Raw genomic sequence first — 18,630 nt, forward strand, 5'->3', positions numbered from 1 at the left:
CCCAAATGGTACTTGGCAGCTGGGGGAAAAGAAATTTAAACCACCACAGCTATTTTCCTAGTGAATACAAGGGCAGGGCCCACAGTCCTTACATAGCCCAGAGTCAAAGCATCAGTCAGCTAAAATGACACTGAGGCACTGGATGTGCTTGGACGCGCACCATCCTATGTGCTGGGCTTGGCAGCTTTCAGCTGTGTCTGGTGGGTCTGCAGGGAGAGAGAGCCAAGGAGAACCTCTGCACACTGCAATCCCACCCTCCACCTTCCTGAATGCTTGAGCACAACAGCCAGGCACAGAAGGAGCACCTCTGCACACTGCAATCCCACCCTCCACCTTCCTGCATGTTTGAGCACAATAGCCAGGCACAGAAGGACAATAACAGTTTTTCCACATTTATATGGTCATCATTAGGCTTGGTGGCTAATGGAGAGTCAGGCAGGAGAGACAGCATTTAACTTCAAAAAGAGTAAAAAAGGGTAAATTAAAAATGCTGGGTATTAGTGTAATGGAAGGAAAGTTGTGCTGAATCCCAGAATACATGAAGCTGGTACATGGCTGATGCAAGATTTAACCATCTAGAAGATTTAATGAAAACTTTTCTTTCTCATATGAGTAGGAGATTTCTCTTGGAACTCTAAGCTGCTTAGCAAAACAAGGCACTTGTATTCAGTTTCAGTTTTGATCTACTGCTCTTGAAAGATGCTGGCTGACATAAATACAATAGTTAACAGAGGTCCTAATGTGGCCTTGAAGCATCCATGGAACAGATGAAGTGCTGCTGGAGTCATGTATATGTTCTGTGCTGCCATTGCAACAGATCTCAGCCATCCTGATGACAGAGATGAGAAGTGTTTTGCTGCCAGCTCTGGTCTTGGTCTCTATTTTGACCTTGGGAGATGGTTAGTGATATGCACACCTCTCTCTCTCAAATTGCTTTAAGATAAAGCTCCACATAACCCCTTGAGTAGCCCAAATGGAAAGGATACTGAATCCTCCAGTAAATGTTTATATCAAGTGAGCTTAAACCAAAGAGCAGAAGTGAACTGTACTGGTTCTGTCTCACTCTGGCTGAGCCTCTTAGCTTTGTGTACAAATGCATTGGTCTGTTTCCAGATCTGCTCAAGCACACAGGGCACATAAAAAACCCCCAGATGCAGATGAACTAAAGCTGGCTCTGCCCAGGCCAGGTGTTCTCATTACATGGTATGACATCTTGTCTTGTAGCACAAATTCCTAGCTTGGTGGCAGGGATGGAAAGCTTCCAGATTGCAGCTGACTCTCATCTCCCTTGTGTGGTGGACAGGCACAAAAACTTGGGTCAGTACACATTCATTTTGAATGTACTTCCAGAAGTGAGGAGATAATCCTAAATTTTCAGGACACTCCCGTTTGGAACTTGATTCAATCCCCATCAAAGCACTGATGTTCTTCCTGATGCAGGTGTTGAATTGTGGATCCAGGTGCTTTGAGAGACAGGAGGTGTGTGCTTGGATTGGTCACTTCACTTGGAATACAGGCTCGCCCTTGACATGATATTGATGGGGTTTTTGGTCTTGAAACTTCTTGGAAAAAGAGGTATTCCACCTCTTATCTACTTCATCTCTAAACATGCCCGAGAGTACCACTATCTTTTCAACATTTGAAGAGTTTATCTGTTCCCCTTTCAGGCCAGTTTGTAATTGGGAAAAATCCCTCCTTTCCTGGCCTGCTACTCACAAGACATATACATTCCACTTTAACAGTTACTTTAGGTACTGTTTTCTTACATAAACTTTGTACATTCATACAACAATCTCTGTTTTGTAGTTCAGAGTAATAATTTTAAGGAAATCATTCAACTCTGCCCTCAAATACAACTCCATTTCAACACTGAAATTATAGAAATTTTAACCTTTAATGCTGGTCCTTGGCCAAAGACATTAAATGTTACCTCATTTTTTTCTGGAAGTCCAGTCACTTAATCCCAGGAAATAAAAATAGAAGCAAAAACCTGCTAAATTTCCTACACTATTGGCATTGAATCCCAAGGAACTTCTAATGCACATGAAAAGGCATTGGACAATATCTAACTGATCAGAGCTATTTTCTTAGCTGGAAGGGAAAATACACAAATTAAATTAAAAGTAAGGAAAAAACAAATGAAAACCAATCTGTTTCGATCAATTTCTGATTCTCCATAACTTCTGCCCTGAGCCTTGGCCTATCTGACTCCTAAGTAAATATGCATGGAAGAGAGCAGAAGCCTACCACAAACCATGTAAGAACACAGAAACTGATTAATCCTGAACTGGAAATGGTAGAAGCCAAGAAAAACATTAGCTGGAATTCAAATAATAAAAATATTATTTAGCAAGTCAGTTTAACTTGTGCCCTGGTTACTGCCAAAACTTGTTCATGCTTTTTGGAGTCAAGATTGATGGCTAGATGGTCTCCCTCAGTTTGGAACACAAACTGAATATATTTGCTCCTAGGCAGGTCCAAGTTAAAAACCAGCTTTCACTAGGAGTTACATTTACTTTTGATGATTTTTTTTTCTTTTTAAGATAATAGAGACATTAAAAAGCAAACAAAAATATACCTAATGCTATTTATTTGACATGTAACTTGAGTGCTTCCCAAGTTGAGGGGCCAATTCTGCCTTCAGTTGAAACCAAGCAAAATCTGTGGTTTATGGTTCCAAACACAAGTCTGATTTCCAGAAATGCTCATGTTGGCTAACAATGACCCTTTTCAAATTTTGCCAGCTGGTAAGTGTAAACACTTTAAGATACTCCTAATGGGAACAGAAGGCAAATTTCTTTCCATACCATAAACTTCACCATACTAAGGCTATGATGTCCCATGTAACAGTATTTTTTTTTAAAGAAGGAAAGCTTAGTGTTTTCTTTTACATCTCTGGAAAAAGCATTTCTGTAAAAATTTGCCAGGTCAAACTTGCAAATCAAGATATTTTAACTTGGAGAATGGCTCTGACCAAGTTATTTAAATTCTATATTTGCTGTCCCTGAAGCATAACTTAAGGAAAAAAAAATAAAAAGCGGAATTAACTATTGTAAGAAGCATACATTAACTGCACTCTAACTCCTCTTAAACCCTCTTGATGAATGTTAATTTGGCATTTGGCAAACCCTCAAGAAAACTATCATTACCCAATATGGGGCTGGAAAATTTTAGTCTTTCAAAAACCCGGGCCAAGAAAGGAAAGAACATACACATGAAAAGAGGAAGGGTATTTCTACCCTGTCCTTCTCCAGCTTTCTTTTTTTTTGCCTTTTTTTTTTTTAATTTCCTCAAGCCACACTCTCCAATTTCTGATCTCCTTAGACTGTGAAAACAACTAACTAACTAACTAACTAACTAACTAACTAACTAACTAACTAACTAACTAACTAACCAACCAACCAACCAACCTAGCTACTGCTGGGGATAGTTTCCAACGAGAGATTATTAGAGACCTGAGCTTTGTTCTTTCAGGACCTTGTGCCTTTCAGAAGCATAAACACTCAGGGTATGAGTGGTCTTAATATTATTTAGCCTTTATGGAGCTGAAGGGACTTTATGGTTCCTTTAAGTAGGTATTCTGAGGTTTAAGGTGCTTTTTTTTTTGCATTCCAACAGAAGGTTTTTGAATTCTGGGAAATTAAAACTCATTTGAGAATGAACTGTAAAACTATAGGAAGAGAAAACTCTACAGCAAACATAAATCTGGAAATACAGTTATAAGTTTGTATAGATAAACAGCTGACAGTGGGTTTGCTCCATTTCTTGGATTGATCCACACCTCTGTGTTACCAGTCTACCTTCTTCCCTAGTGATCAATATTCAAGATAAAGGATTTAAAAGTGAACAAAGCTCAGCAGCTGGAGCCTTTTCTGCCAGCCATGCGACCCAGGGAACATTTGTCAGTAAAATGTTGGTGGTCCACTTAATTTCTGCATGATCAAAGCCCTTAAATCCAAGCTTTCTTTTAGTAGTGCCAAGCAATGTTTATTTGTAGTTTTGCTCTGTTTATTCTGGTTGAAAGAACACGTTCAGCCTGCTTTGGATCAGCTGATTTGCTGATCCTGTTTCACCTCTGAGTGACAGGTGTTTAGATAAGGACTGATTTGGTCTCTTTGCAGATGGAAAACGTTAGGCAAAAAGAAAGCACTGACAACTATGAAGTTGTGATGACATGAGATCCTAGAAGATTTCTTACCAAAAAAAAAGCTAATTGGCTAAGCTGTGGCAGCATTTTGCAGCAAAATGGCATAAGTGACTGCCCATTGAGACAGGCTGTATTTCAGCAACACATGATACAATCCCCACATATAAAGTTTTAATGGCACTTTTATAAACCCTTTCGTGCCCTGTGAATGAGTGATTCTGTTTTCCTTCTCTCTGGGGCAGGTGTTGATACTCCCCAAACCACCCTTATCCTGCTCCCCCATCTCCTGTCATCAATGCAGTAGCCTTGCCTACATCCCTGCAAACCTTCTTTCTGTTCACACTCCTGCTTCTTCAGCACTTCCCTGCTCCAACTCCTGCCCATGAGTAGCTCCTCCTCCATGAGCTCCCTGGTTGCCTTCTCCAGACTGGAGCAGTGGCCAGGATGAAGCCCAGGATGATGAGCCTGGCTGGTGCCACTGCTTCGCTGCTCAACTCCAGTGACTTTCTGGTTGGGTGTAAGCTGCACCACACTGTGTAGCTATCTGACTTAGGTGCTCTATAATTACATTGTATTATTGAAGCTGCTATTATCAGATGCATTCTCAAAGGCACTTCTCTCATTTGAATTCCTCCAGGACTTGGGCTATGTTAAATACCACTATATAATTCTTTGAAAGCCAGTCTTTCAATTTTCCTGTTAAAATGTGAGTCTATTACATCCAGCACTAGTTACTGAAAAGGTGCTGATATCACTTAACCTAAGTTTAGCTTAAGATTTCAGCAGCTGGGCAAGAAGTGGGCATGCAGAGCTTAATCAATTCTGTGTAGTTGTCTTTTGATCTGCCCATGTGTAACAAACAACTCCAGAAAGCTTGGCTTGCTCAGCAGAACCCCTCACCAACTATAGTTCCACAAACTTTATCACATCTGTCACAATATACATCACCTTACCGGTCTTGCTCTCAGTACACCTCCCACTCCACTGTGATTTTCTAAATCAACATTCAGAACAATGTACAGGATCTAGTTGTAGCTATGGGATACAAGGTTCAGGCTGTCGTGATGGAAATCAACATATTCTTGAGATCACAGAAAGTTAGTGCAACTTCCATTCTCATTAAGATTTCCCTCAGATACCTAGAGTCAGAGTTTGCCCCACTCAATTAATCATTCTGTCCTAAGGAATGATAGAATACTCATTTTTCTACCACACAGACATACCTGTAAATGCCCTCCACCAGGATGATAATTTTTCTCCATGCTCTGTGGGTGCGAGGCTGTCCGTATATTATTGCATCTCTCAGCAGCTTCTCGAGGCTCTGCATATCTTTATTTAAAAATAAGGAAAAGGAGGAAGGAAAAACATTAACAGTTTTTTTGTCAAGAACTTTCAATTTTCTCTTGGGTGCTATTTTTCCTAGTCAGAAAAAGACAACATTAAAAAAAAAAAGTGTCCTAAAGATAAACTTCTTTTATTAGTAGGCAAGACCAAACAATTCCTTTCATTGGTGTGAATGCAATTTAGTGACAAGCAGAGTTCTGAAAAGCATCCAGTTATTCACCTGATCTGGGAAACTTCTAGAAATACTCAGCATGCATTTGTATTTAAAGTCAAAGGGGAATCACTTTGCTTCAGTACTGAGGCTAACTGCCAGCAGTTCTGTGTAGGGGCTGCTGATACTCATAATTTATCAAGGATTCAGTTGTGAGTTTTGGTTGCTTTCCAACCACAAGCTCACAAACAACAATCAGCAAAGGTTTTGACAAGGCTGCATGAAGCACATAAGGATGGCAGCAAGAGAAGTCTTGTCCTCCTCAAGAAGGAAAGCAAGTGGAAGGTTGCTGATGAGAGAGGAAGAGGCAGGTGGATACAAGCACATGGCATGGATACACTAATCTGATGCCTAAATGCTTGGCAGGACTTCAATATAAGGAGGCCTAGAACAAGGTTATGATCCTGAGCTGCTTCCTTAAGGGCTAAGTGTGGGTAATCAAAAAACATCTTGAAGGAAAGCCATTGAAATTTTGAAGAAGATGGAAGAAGCAAGAAAATAGACCACAGAAATCAGGGTCAGGCCAAAAGCGACTCTCAATGCACCAGCATTCTGGTGTTGCCAATGAATGGACACTTCAAAATGAATTAATCAGGTGCTTTTCAGGAATCTGGATTGGCATTTCAAAATGTCTTCCAAGAACATTCTGTAGAGTCTCATAATATCCAAATAACACTACAGATCAACTCAAACCATGGGCTGAGAAAATCAATGGCATTTTTCCCCAATATAACCCCATTTGCTTCAGCAACACAACACAGTTGATATGACCTTCTACAATAGCACAAAGTTAATGTGTAAAATGAATTGTCCTGAGGAAAAAAAATACACTTTAGAAATATTAATATTGACCCAAAGTTTGGTTTCTGCCCCAGGGGAATGGAGCCATCTGCACATTAATTGGCCATTGTGAGTAACCTGTGCCCTGAGAGATGGCCAGGTTATGACCTGAGCCCTTCCAGATCCTGATGCCTCACCTCTTCCTAGGAACATTCAGTGATGCTGGTGGAAGGTGAAGTTCTCAGTAACCAAGTTGCCACTCTGCACCTGACCTAGCAAGTCCCTGCTGTACTCTACAAAGCACAAAATAGGCATGGACAATATCAGCTGCCCCTTGTTTCAGTGGAGCAATGGCCTGCACACCTCAGTGAGCTCTGAGATGGAGAATGCTGCTAGGTATAATCCAATGCAGACAGCACACTTTCCACTAGATGGCAATCAAGGCAATGAAAGCTCTTTGGTGCTTTATATGGGAAAGTTAAAACCAAGCTGAGAATTTGCAGCTGCTCGCGTTCTCTTTTGTTTCAAGTAGATAATATTTAGAACTCCTCTTAAAGAGCACCCTCAGGATGACAGAGAGCAGCTCACAAAAAAAAATTTGGACACCCTCTTTTCTCCACCAAATTATTCCCTACTGATGCCAGTGTTTTCTAAATCCTTTTGGGACCTTTGAACCCCTTTTCTGAATCACACAGGGTTTTTCAATTCAGTATTCTATGTGTCAGTCCAGATTGGCTCTTGACTTCAGGAAAAGCCATTCTGCCTCTGAGCTAAAAGCATGGCTTGAAGATTTTGTTGTTTTAGCACATGCACATGAAAAGAAGAAAAAAAGGAAAGAGGAAATGAAGTGAAATGTATATAATTCTGTATTTAAAAATACATGGCTGTGAATAGGTCCTCTGTCCAAACTACCATGGAACATGAGACCTCAGACTGGGGAGAACCTCTCCAAGGGATGAGGTTCTCTGATTTTACACATAATATAGTCCTGCTGGAGTACAGGCTAAGAACATGTCTGCTTGCAGAACATGTCACTTTCTGATGTCTCATTTTGAAAAACATGTATGTGTGACCCTTTCTGAAGCCTGTAATAGTCAACACATAATTTGTTCGTGTGCAAATGAATTTTACTGATTTATTAACCGCCTCATTTGGAAAGGGGAAATAGGCAGAAAGAAAAAAATCTTTAGTATTCCCCACAAAATGCTTCTTCTGTTCTTCAAGGTGAAAACAGTGCTCTATGTGCTTGTGCTTAAGTTTTTCAGAAAGTGGGATCTACTGAATGCCAGGAAAAACAACAGCACAACCTCAGATGACTTTCAGATATCAAATTATTTACTCATTAAATATAGTTAGATTGAGAGACATTAGGATATTAAGATGATGAGCTGCACGAGTCCATCTTGAATAACCAGTTACAGAGAAAATAACAGTCCTTCCTCCTTTGACCATCACCAGCCCAGGGTTTGCAGCAGCAATGACCAACAACTGCTCACCAGCCCTGGAGGTGGTGTTAAGAATTTGACTTGGTTAATCAGTCAAAGCACAACCAAATCTATCCATGTTTCACTTTCCACCTTCTCCTTACAGCATATTCCCCAGATATGGAGGATAAAGTTTCCTAAGAGGGGACAGTGGATCTATCAGTGGGTAGGTGGACTTGCATAATCCTTGTTTGAGATCTCTCATAGTTAATTCAAGAGCAATACCAGGAACACAAACTGCCAGTGGGCTGGAGCAAGTCTGAACCTGGGCAGGCAGAGTGTCATGCTGCCTGCAGTGCAGGTGGGACAGCAGGCTTCTGGAGGGAGCACAGCATGCTCAGGGAGACATGATGTCTCCACCCCTCATCCTTACCCTGCAATGCTGGGGATGTCATCACCATTCCCCTGTGTGGGCTGGAAACCTCCTGTGTGATGTCAGCTGAATGCTGTTTAATTAAAATAAACAGACTGCTGCTGCTCTTGTCACATTCTGCTTTTTGCTTTGCACTTGTAACTCTGATTTTCAGTTTCTCCCTTTTGTACTCTCATGCAAGGTGGCACGGACCCCGTGGCTACACACAAATATCTTTGTTTGGAACGTGGGAGTGGTGATCACTGCAGCCACAGCAACAGTCTGAGATTCCCCTCCCTGCCCCTCAATAAATACCAATCTCTCTGAAAGTAAAGGGCAATGGCTCAAGAAAGCTCCCTGTGCACACTTGGCAAGTCAGATGTGGCTTTCTCAAGGCAGAGAGGGGGAAGGCAGCCACAGCATGCAGGGAGCAGGACAGACCAGTCTCCTTGCCCTGGCAGCGCCTGTGTGTGTCACAGGAATTACACCCAGCTGGATTAGGCTGCAGTCCACCTATCTGGGCAGCAATCTTGTCTCTGATAGTGGCCAGAGGCTTCAAGGAGCACAAAATCTTAGGGGGTAATGTGCTTTTCATCCTACTCTGTAATAGCTGTAACACTGCCCTCTCTTCTGAAATTCAAGGGCTACTTACACAGTTGGAAAAAAAAATTAAAAGTTAAGGAACCATCTTGTATTAAGCCACCACAAACTCTTGGAGTTTTGCCACCAAGGAGATCTCTTTCTAATTTTTACCTGCTTACTTATCTCTTTCATGCATTTCCCCCCCCCTCTATTTTATTTGCTTGCTTAATTAGTTGTACTTAGTTTCCACTTTTTTTTTTAAATTTTCCTTTCATTTCCTTCTTTTTAGCTATAGAATATATTTTCTCTGAAAGGTGAAGGCCTTCTGCCACCTAGAAGTTCCCTCATTATTAACTACAGCTCCTCCTGGTAGCTGTGCATTCTCAAGGTGTCCTCATGGCTCCTGTATCTGAACAGCAAAGCAGTAATTTGACTGAGTAGGCTGAGAAATGCCAGAGTTTGGATGAACATATATTCACAATTGTTGTCCAAGCTGGAAACTGTGTTTTGTATGAAAACCTGGACAGCTCACACCTGCCTCACACAATTGTTGCCAACTACTTGATCTGTGAGAAACTAAAAAATCCCTTACTACTTTCACAACACTGAAAAGGTCCATAAGGAGGAGCTAGGAATGTATTGCCCTGATTGCCATTTCAGATGCAGATTCAAGCACCAGACTACAGGCTGGATTTTCACCTAACCAATGTGCTTGGTTATGCTTTGCAATTTCCTGCCTTCCTCATAGGATCACTTGTTCTGACTGCTCAGTGAATGCAATGCATTGCAATCCCTTGCAATGAAGAGAACTGCAAATATTTTTTCCCCCATGGCCTGAGTTCTGTGCCTTGTCACAACATTCCCACTGACTTTTCAGGCAATTGCAAATCTAAACCTGAAAACAGGACTGCAATTCAGTTGCTTGATGCTACATGGGAAAAATGTAGTAGAATTAGAAAGAATAAACAAACCCTAAGCCTTGTATGGTGCCTTCTTTTACAGGCTGGGAAGAACAGAACTCACTTGGATATAATCAGTCCATAACACCCCCATCTGTTCACTGAAGGAACACCTGATACCAGTATGAGACCCAGAACTGCTGTGAGAGAAACACCTTGATAAAATCACAGGCTGATTAATGGTTAAATATTTGGTTTTGCTTTTCAGGTTTTATTGGAAGGGTCAAGGATTTTGGCTAATACTTAACCAGATAAAGGTCAGAGGTCCTGAAAAAGGGCTTTTAAATGTGTCATGTCAGTAAAAGATTGCCTTAGAAATTAAAAAGAAAAAAAGAAAAAAAAGGCCAAAACCAGCCAATCTCTCCCTGAGCCAGAAAGTAAAAACATCTGAGTTTAGCTGCCATTTAACTGAGGGACCCCCAAGCCTGTCACTTGGAGAAGGTGGGAGAGACTACCTGGAGACCAAAGCTGGTGAAGGGTAACAATCAAAAACCTTCTAGCAAAAAAAACCTGACCAAGCCCAGGCCACCACTGCCCCAATGGTGGAGAGATGTTTTAGCATCCCACCTTCTACCACTGCACACTGCTGCTGCCTGAATTCCAGTGCAGCACTGCAGCTCTCTCCTATCTTCCCCCAAAAAATCCCAGCCTAGGAAACAGCAAACTGAGTGGTGTCCACCCCACAGCAGGGGAGACAAAAGGCAGGTGCTTTGTGGGCAAGTCAGAATGATTTTAGTCCACTAAAACACTACTGCATACATTTAGGACTGCTTAGACCCTAAAATAAAATTGAAAAAAAAATTAAAATCCCCTAGACCTATGATTCAGAGCAGGAGCTTCAGGGAGCTGAACTTTGCTGCTTGCAAACAAAACCTCACAAATGCCCGACACAGGAAAACTCCCTCAAAGGCCAAAACCCATGTGCCAATACTGCTATGCCCTTAGCAGGATGAAGAGTAGAGACAGAGCTAATGAGAGTGCACAGGAAGGGAAGGCCCTGTTCAGTAGATTTTAGCTATGGGGCTAAGATGGAATATTCTCTTCCATTTCTCTCACACAGATGACCTGTAGGTGTGTGTGCCTGTGCATTTCTCTCAGCCCAGACCTGTAAATTCCTGTCTGTTTTACAAGGAAGGGATTGTTCACTGGCAGCCAGGATGCAGGGCACATTCCTATGTCCAAATAAAAACAGACTTATAGGTCCACAGCACTTTTTTTTTTCTGTTATTGACTTTAAGGCTTGAAAACCTTCTCATACACCCATGCAATGTTTTTGTCAAAAAGGAAAGATCTCCAGATGCCTTTTATTTCACCTAGGAAAAGCATAGATGTCTAAGGATTTTGTCTGTTCTAGAAAAGCTATACAGAATTTTATGGAAAGTGTAATGTCTAAGAGAGCTACCCACTTATTGAAATAGAACTTCCTTAACTTCTATAAGAATAAGAACTACATGATACATAATTAAGGAAATAGGTAGAGATTCTTTCTCGTCTTACAAATGAAATAATTCTCTATTAATAAGTAAATAATAATTATTTACTTTTGAAAGATGACAAATCAATCCTCTATTACAGATTTCATGCTTTGAGATAAAGTAATAGTTTTACAGAATTAGCTACAGTTCAGCCTTTGAAAGATGAAGGTACTTCATAGCAAGTTTAAAATGTTAGATTTTACTTTCTTTTCTGTGAAATATTTTTATCATAGAACAAAATTTTGTATCATTTTTCTTTAGACAGAGAGTTTTTCCATAACAGAGCAGGGAAAGTAAAGAGGAGAGAGATTTCTGCACTTGTTAGAACCTGATGGTGAAATCAATGCTTATTAAAGATCTTAAAGCAGTAGCTCAAAGTGCAAAGTTTTCTATTCCTGCACAGGGCCAATCCAGCAGAAGGAACCTTGCAGTCACACCAAGCACTGTGACATGGAGCATGGCTCAATTCTCCTATTCTTAGGCATGACAACAACAGCACAAGCACAGTCTGACAATTTGGGCATGCCTGTGTATGTCACATACCCACAACATGAGCAAGAATGACTCTGGCAGCATAAGCAACACAGCTCTGATCTAACAAAACAAAATCTATCTGAATGAAAAGAACCCTCCCAAACCAAGCTGGAATTTTTGGTTACTTAATTCATACAGTTTTGGTCCTTAATTTTTATGCTGTACTGATTTGTATTGCACTTTTCCCTGACAGACTCAGAGGGCACAAGGCTGTCTGCTCCATTTTGGGTGAAAGCATGCATCCTACAAAGGCAGCAGCCCTGCTGGGTTATGCTTTTCACTGCTATCTCCCCCAAAACACATCTTATTTCTCCCAAAGCAAAAGGCACTCACATACATCTCTGCATGTGTGATTTTAGTTGTTAGTGATGTGTAATTCATGGTATGATTAAGGAAATATTAAAAGACACAACATTCTAACCATAGAAATAACAAGCTGAGAGGCTCAGAGTGGGCTGAGAGAAAGCATGGGCATGTGAAGTTCTCTCTAAATGCAGTTTAGAGTCAAGACTACAAAATTGTGACAATAAAAGCTGTCACACCCAATTCCAAACAGTACTTGCATGTCAGAACCCAAGAAATTCCTCTGACTGGCCTAGAAGACTCGAGACCCTGGCAGGAGGCTCGGAGACCTTGGCATGGAGTCAAAGACACCTGTGCCTCTGATTTTAACCCTTAGAAACAATTACCAACTTTGTGCGAGGAGTTGCAAGCCACAAGAGTTTGAGTAGAATGATAGTAAATTAATCACCAAGTGAAAATGTCGAATTTTAAAGTTTTTAGAATGGGGGTTCAAGAAACAAAATAGAAGAATCTAAGTGTGCCCAGTCTTTCTCCTTCTTCTGCTTAGCTTCCATCTTCTGCTGTGGTAGTAACACTTTTCAATTAATTTAAAGACAAACTGTCTAACATTAGTGATAAGTATTAGAAAATTATTGTAAATAATGTACACATAATTTTTAGTATAAAAGATAACACCGCCCCAAGGTGGTCAGTGTGCCATAAACCGACGTGCTAGACAGATCTCAGCAAGTCAGACAATGTATTAAATATAAGCCAAGAAACAACCTTGAAAACGAAAGCCAAAAAATTCTGCTTTCTTCTTCAGTCTTGAAGCTGAGAGACTTTCTAACACCTCAAAGTCATCTTGACACCAAAGACCCCATCACTTGCAAAAGTTCCCAAAGTTTCATTTTGAAAGTAAGCTAAGGTGATGTCCCAGCAATGGCATATAAGGCTGTCTTTGGCAAATAAGATCTTTAATTCTGAAACCAATGTTTTTTTCCAAAGCAACTTGGATGGGCTTCCACTGAGGTTTGACAAGATCCTTAAAGGAACTGTCTGCATTTTCCAGTGCTAGATTAGTGCTGTTTGGGTAGCTCACTATTATTTTTAGGCTCACCTATTATTCAGAACAGCATCAGCTTTAATTTACCGTCAGTGCAACAGAAGCTGGTTAGGTATGAGGTTCTGGGGAGGGGAATGAGATATTGAGGAATGGTTAGACTGAATTCCTTAAAGCGAGCATGACAGCTCCAGGTGATATCTTCACAGCTGAGAGTAACATACTCCTCAAACTGAAATGTTTTCTAAAATGATGTGGGAAGGGACACAAGCTAGCTGGACTACACACAGCACAGGTGGGTGGAGAGGCTGAGAGTGTTTGGATTTGGGTAGTAAGAGGTCAACATTCAGGATGTGATGCAATCTGACTGAATGGGATAAAGCTTTGAACAACCAAGCAAAAGTTGAGAAAAGACTGGTGTGGCAACCATGCTTAGCATTTCCAGATTTGTGGACGTGGACCAAGTTGGGGTATGCTACAGTTATTATATGAATAGTTAATTCTGTAAAAATATTCATGTTCAGATGGTCTTTAATCCTTGAATGATCTTCAGAAATTGCTTCTTGCCCAAATTATGAACTGATATTAATTATAACAACATCTTATAGTATAATTATAGTGTTCTTTTCATTCCAACTCCTCCTTAGGCCTTTTACAGCATATGCATAATTCATTTTTGCTTCCCTTAAGCAACACTTAGCAAAGACAAGGGATTGTATTAGCCATTAAGAAAGGTAATCAAACCACTCTTCTGATTTCTCACCACTACACTAACTTCTAAACCTTTCTTGCCTGCTTGAAACAGTGAAGATAGAAAAGGGAACTCTAATGCGGAATAAGGGAAAAGAATAAGCTCTTGTCAGCAAAGGCAGTCCTAATGTCTCTCACAGTAACCACAGCAACACTAACTGAATAAAAGTAAGAGAGCATGAGCATTTTAGAAGAACTTTACAATTGCAAAGTTAATGTGTGATTTCTACACTAAAATACTATTTAAAAAAATATTTGGGATGATGCTGTTGATATAACCATCTGCATCTTTGCTATTAGACCCCTGGGAATTCAGACTAACTGCTTCAAAGGAATGCCATGTTAAGGTAATTCTGGTTTCACTGAACCTGCTGGAAATAGGCATGTTTTTGTAAGTATGTTTCTACTGTTTGGGCTACAATGACAATAACAAACTTTTGTGGCAGCACACAGTCATTCAGCAAGTCAAAAAGACACAATAGCAATTATTGTATTGCACTATTAATTTTTCCCATCAGAAACCACTCCTAATATTAAACAGTTGATCCTCCTGCCTGGACAAAAGCATCATCTGGCAATTGACAGCAAAATAAGCATTAAAAGAAATTATTCTTGCCTTTGTGGTGTGAAAAACTCTGTCTGTAAAGTTTTCCAATTCAATACTTACTATTATGCTTGAAGATTCTAATAGTGGCGCCTGAAAGCCTCGCACCGAGAACGAGAGAAGTGTGGTTCAACTCATCACTTAGAATGAGGCAGCCCTGTGGAGAAGGAGTACAGTGAGCATCTGCATGAACTGGGAGGCTGCAGACTCGTGTGCATGTGTGTGCCAGCATACACAGGTGTCTGTGATAGAGCATTGCACCAGTTAAGCTGTAAGGATTAAACATTAAATTAATTTTCTGCTGCTTTCCTGAAGGTGCCAGAATATGATATAGGGTTTCTTTGAGTTAGGTCTTATAAGCTCTTGGAGATTTATATCACACTCAAGATAGCTCAGCCACCTCAGATGGCATCAAATCAGCAGGATGGCTTCTGTGGTAGTGTTGGAAACAGAAAAGTTTTAGTAAAAGGCAAAATGACAAAAAAAGCCCCAACCCAGGGCAAGAGGTTCTTGCTCCTGGTAAAACACCTCACAAAAACCATTAGTTTCTTTGTTCTCTTCTTTTCCTAGTAAATTCCTTAGGCAGGACTTTTTGGCTCATGTCCAGTTGGCTCTCTTTAAGTTTGAGGTGAAGTCCCCAAGGTCTTATGAGGTGTCTTTTTACCTAATTGAGGAGAGAAACTTCTAAGCTTTTTTCCTTTTTTAAGAGACAAAAAATAGTTTTGTCACTCTGTCAACAAGGGGCACATTCCTGCAGGGGTGCACTGCAAAGGCAGGCTGAAATAGTGGGATCAGATTTTCAGGCATTCCCAGGTGATGCACAGGGGCCCAATATTTCCTGTAACTGGAAAGCAGCAAATAACCCTATTCAAGACTGAGTGCTTTATATAAAATCAGGTAATGTTGCTTCCTCTATCACCTTTTTACAGCTCATTTTGAGTTGTAAGGAAAATGCAACCACCATCCCACATATAAAGGCTACATGGCAGTAGTGTAAGGAGGAGTAAGACTGAGGCTGGCCTGGCATCAGCCCTTTGGACTGCAGAAATGAGATGAGGAGAGACTGATACCTTGTCAGTTCCACCTCCATTAGGATGTGAGTGAAGTTTAGGAACCAGAGTCTTTCTCTGGTAAATGCATATAGAGCTGACCTGCAGTATACTTTTTATTAATTAACTCAGCTGAGAACTCCTTTTGTTTTTAGAAGCGAAAATAGAAATGTGGGAGAAGTAAACCTGTCTATTATATTAACAAGGGGCAGGACTCAGCTGAAATTCAAGTTTGAAGCCTTGTTTAGGTCTGCTTTCTATTGAACATGTTTTGCTGTGTTTCATTACCCAAAGTGCAACATATAATTAAGGAAAAATTTATTCTGGAATCATAGATTAGGCCTAGGTTGAGAGAGACTCAACAATCTCCATGGAGACTGGTTTGCAGAACTAACAATAAGTGTAGATGCAGCTTGACAAGAAAATGTAGCTGCTAGACTTAATTATAGAGGAAAACATAGGAGTAATTATTCAACATAGAGTAGTTGAATAATATTTGTAATACATATAATAATACATACAGAATTTTCAAATATATATATATATATACATATATTTATTTATTAAAAATACATACATTAATATCTTTATTTGTGCCACTTATATCTATCCTACCTCTGACAGAGGCTTGAATCTCTACATGAAGCCAGGTAAGGGAGGGAAAATTATTACACAGCTAAGACAAGTGTCTCACACTGCATATCTCCAATTTCATAAATTTACCTTCATTAATTCTCTGTATCTGTTCCCCTTGAAACTGCTGGACAAGTTCTCCAGCACCACTGCAGACTGAAGTTCTGGATAACTGAAGCAACTCACCTTGCCCAACACTTGTATTTTAGAGATCTTACAAAAGCTGCAGTCATCTTCAACAGAGAGTGAAGTGACTTCACCTCTATGCTGGTGTTTCAGAAGTCCTGGTCATACACCACAAAATTAATTCATTCTACCTCCACCAAGAGGGAGGTCATGCTTGGTGCTTGCATGGCACACTTCAAGGTTCCCCCACACTGGACAAGCCAAGGAGGAGTTACCCACTTTCCAGCTATCAGCACAGTACACCTGTTTCTGATGTCCATAGCTACCAGGATGATGGATCTCCTTTGAGTTAGGTACTCCACACTGGAGAGGAGGTCCCTTCAGCACCAAGAACCCAACTTTTGTAACATGATCACAGCTCTAGACTTGCTTTTGCTGGCAGCTCTCTTTGCAGGGCTGGCTGGAGCTCTGTCCCCCAGCAATGCAAAGCACTGTGCTTTTCCTTTTCTCAAAGTATTGTAAAAACTATCCTAATCATCATCTTCATCACAGGCAGCTGGGAAAAATCTCAGCAAGTAGCCTAAATACTTCATCCCACAAGACCTGGACATGGGATTCAACATTTGGTTACTTTTTAAGGAGAAGCAACTTCATTAAGAGGAGCTAGAGAGCTGTATCACTGATCCTTCAGCAGATGTTAGTGATAGCAACACTCAGTGCTAGCACAGGTGATAAAGGAGCATATTCAAAGTCACAAGGTCATCAGCTTTATGACTCACACATTCCTGATACCAAGCTCTGTTCCTCGATCGAGCCTTTCCACTCACTGAAAGCCCAGAGTACTGCAAGAGCAGTTAAAACAATAAATGATTGTTCTATGTGTTCCTGAAGGGAGTACTCACCTTTCCAACAAGGGCTGGAATATTCATTGAGTTAGTTGCAAAGCCCATGCCAAACACCATAGCATCTTCCACACCAAGGAACTTGGCCACGAGTTTCTCTAGTTCTACATGTTTGTCTAGGGTGCCTGCAGAAATAAGCACAGGGAATATTAAATCGTATTGAACTGGGAAAGTTATTATGACACAAAACATACAAAAGAACAGGCTAGAAGTGTGTCATTAAGCTATGTGACATTAAGTTCTGATGAGGGTTTTCCATTTGTATCCTGTGCATGTGGGCTAATGCAAAAGGTGCAAACCAGCTGTGATTAATGTTAACAAATACTGCTGCTGTTAGAGCAGCAAAGCAGTTGCTATGGAAAAAAGCTTTCTTTTCCCACAATAACTTTTGACATAGTTTATTCTGAAGACTAATTTGTTGTCTTTTTCTCTCCCCTGCAGTGAGGACAAAAACACCTTCTTTTTGTAGGAAATGTGCGACAAACATTTTACGCATTCTTGAGTTCTCTCCAGATGTGAAAACAAAAATGGGTGACAACCAAATTCTTCCTTTTCTATTGTCTGTCGATATATGTGTACAAAATTCTTAATTAGGATTTTATATGGATAGAAAAACAAAAGCATTCTCCATATTTTTCTCTGCCTTGGAAGGTAAAAGCTATTCCAGTCCCTATAACTGATGATAACTCTGCTCCTTCTTTCCTCTCAACAGCAAAGATAAAAGATAATGCAACACTAGAGACTCCTCTTTATTGCATATTAATTATCTCATATTAGTGCTTGAAGTCTCCAAACAAGTAAGGTTCTCCAACTATCCAACAAAAGCGATATCCTTCTTGCCAATTCACAGTGAAGGATGACAAAATACAGAAGGCAAACAAACAAAAGAGTGGTGTTAAGAGACTGAGATAACAGATAGCTTTGAACAGTAAGGAATCATCTCAACTTGCCAGCTCTCTAGTCTTTGGTTGCCTGGCTGTGCATTGCAGGGACCAAGGCAGAAGGAACTCTTACAGGGTGATCTGTGGGGAAGAAAAGAGAGTGGTCTGTGGATTCTGAGAGAGCATTTCCCCTATGAATAAGGCTGTAATCAGAGAACAGAAGAAAAAAATTAGGCAAGTGAATATGTTACCTCACTTGCAATGCACAAGCTGATGGCACAATAACATAAAGTGAATTACAATGGATGGAACAAGAAAGCTGTGCTCACTGTGATGGACAAAAGGCAGATGAGTGGAAGAAATGCAGAAGCTTGGCTAGAGTGTCTCAACAAGAATGATGAGTCAGGAAGATGATCTTACCTTCATCATGGAGCAGAGCTCATTAAAAAAATCAAATATAAATGTCAGGAGA

General features: G+C 40.5%; 1 protein-coding gene across 1 annotated transcript in view; it reads right to left on the reverse strand.

Annotated features, from left to right (window-relative positions):
• SPTLC3 (serine palmitoyltransferase long chain base subunit 3) overlaps positions 1–18,630 on the reverse strand; it is an 88,912-nt gene that overhangs the window by 19,330 nt on the left and 50,952 nt on the right. Inside the window, exons 8-10 of the mRNA XM_036380410.1 lie at positions 17,278–17,402; positions 14,631–14,724; positions 5,371–5,476 (exon numbers count right to left, since the gene is read on the reverse strand). Coding sequence (XP_036236303.1) covers positions 5,371–5,476; positions 14,631–14,724; positions 17,278–17,402 — 325 coding nt within the window. The remainder of the gene's footprint in view (positions 1–5,370; positions 5,477–14,630; positions 14,725–17,277; positions 17,403–18,630) is intronic.

The sequence above is a fragment of the Molothrus ater genome, chromosome 3 (genome assembly GCF_012460135.2).
Source record: "Molothrus ater isolate BHLD 08-10-18 breed brown headed cowbird chromosome 3, BPBGC_Mater_1.1, whole genome shotgun sequence".
Classification (NCBI taxonomy): domain Eukaryota; kingdom Metazoa; phylum Chordata; class Aves; order Passeriformes; family Icteridae; genus Molothrus; species Molothrus ater.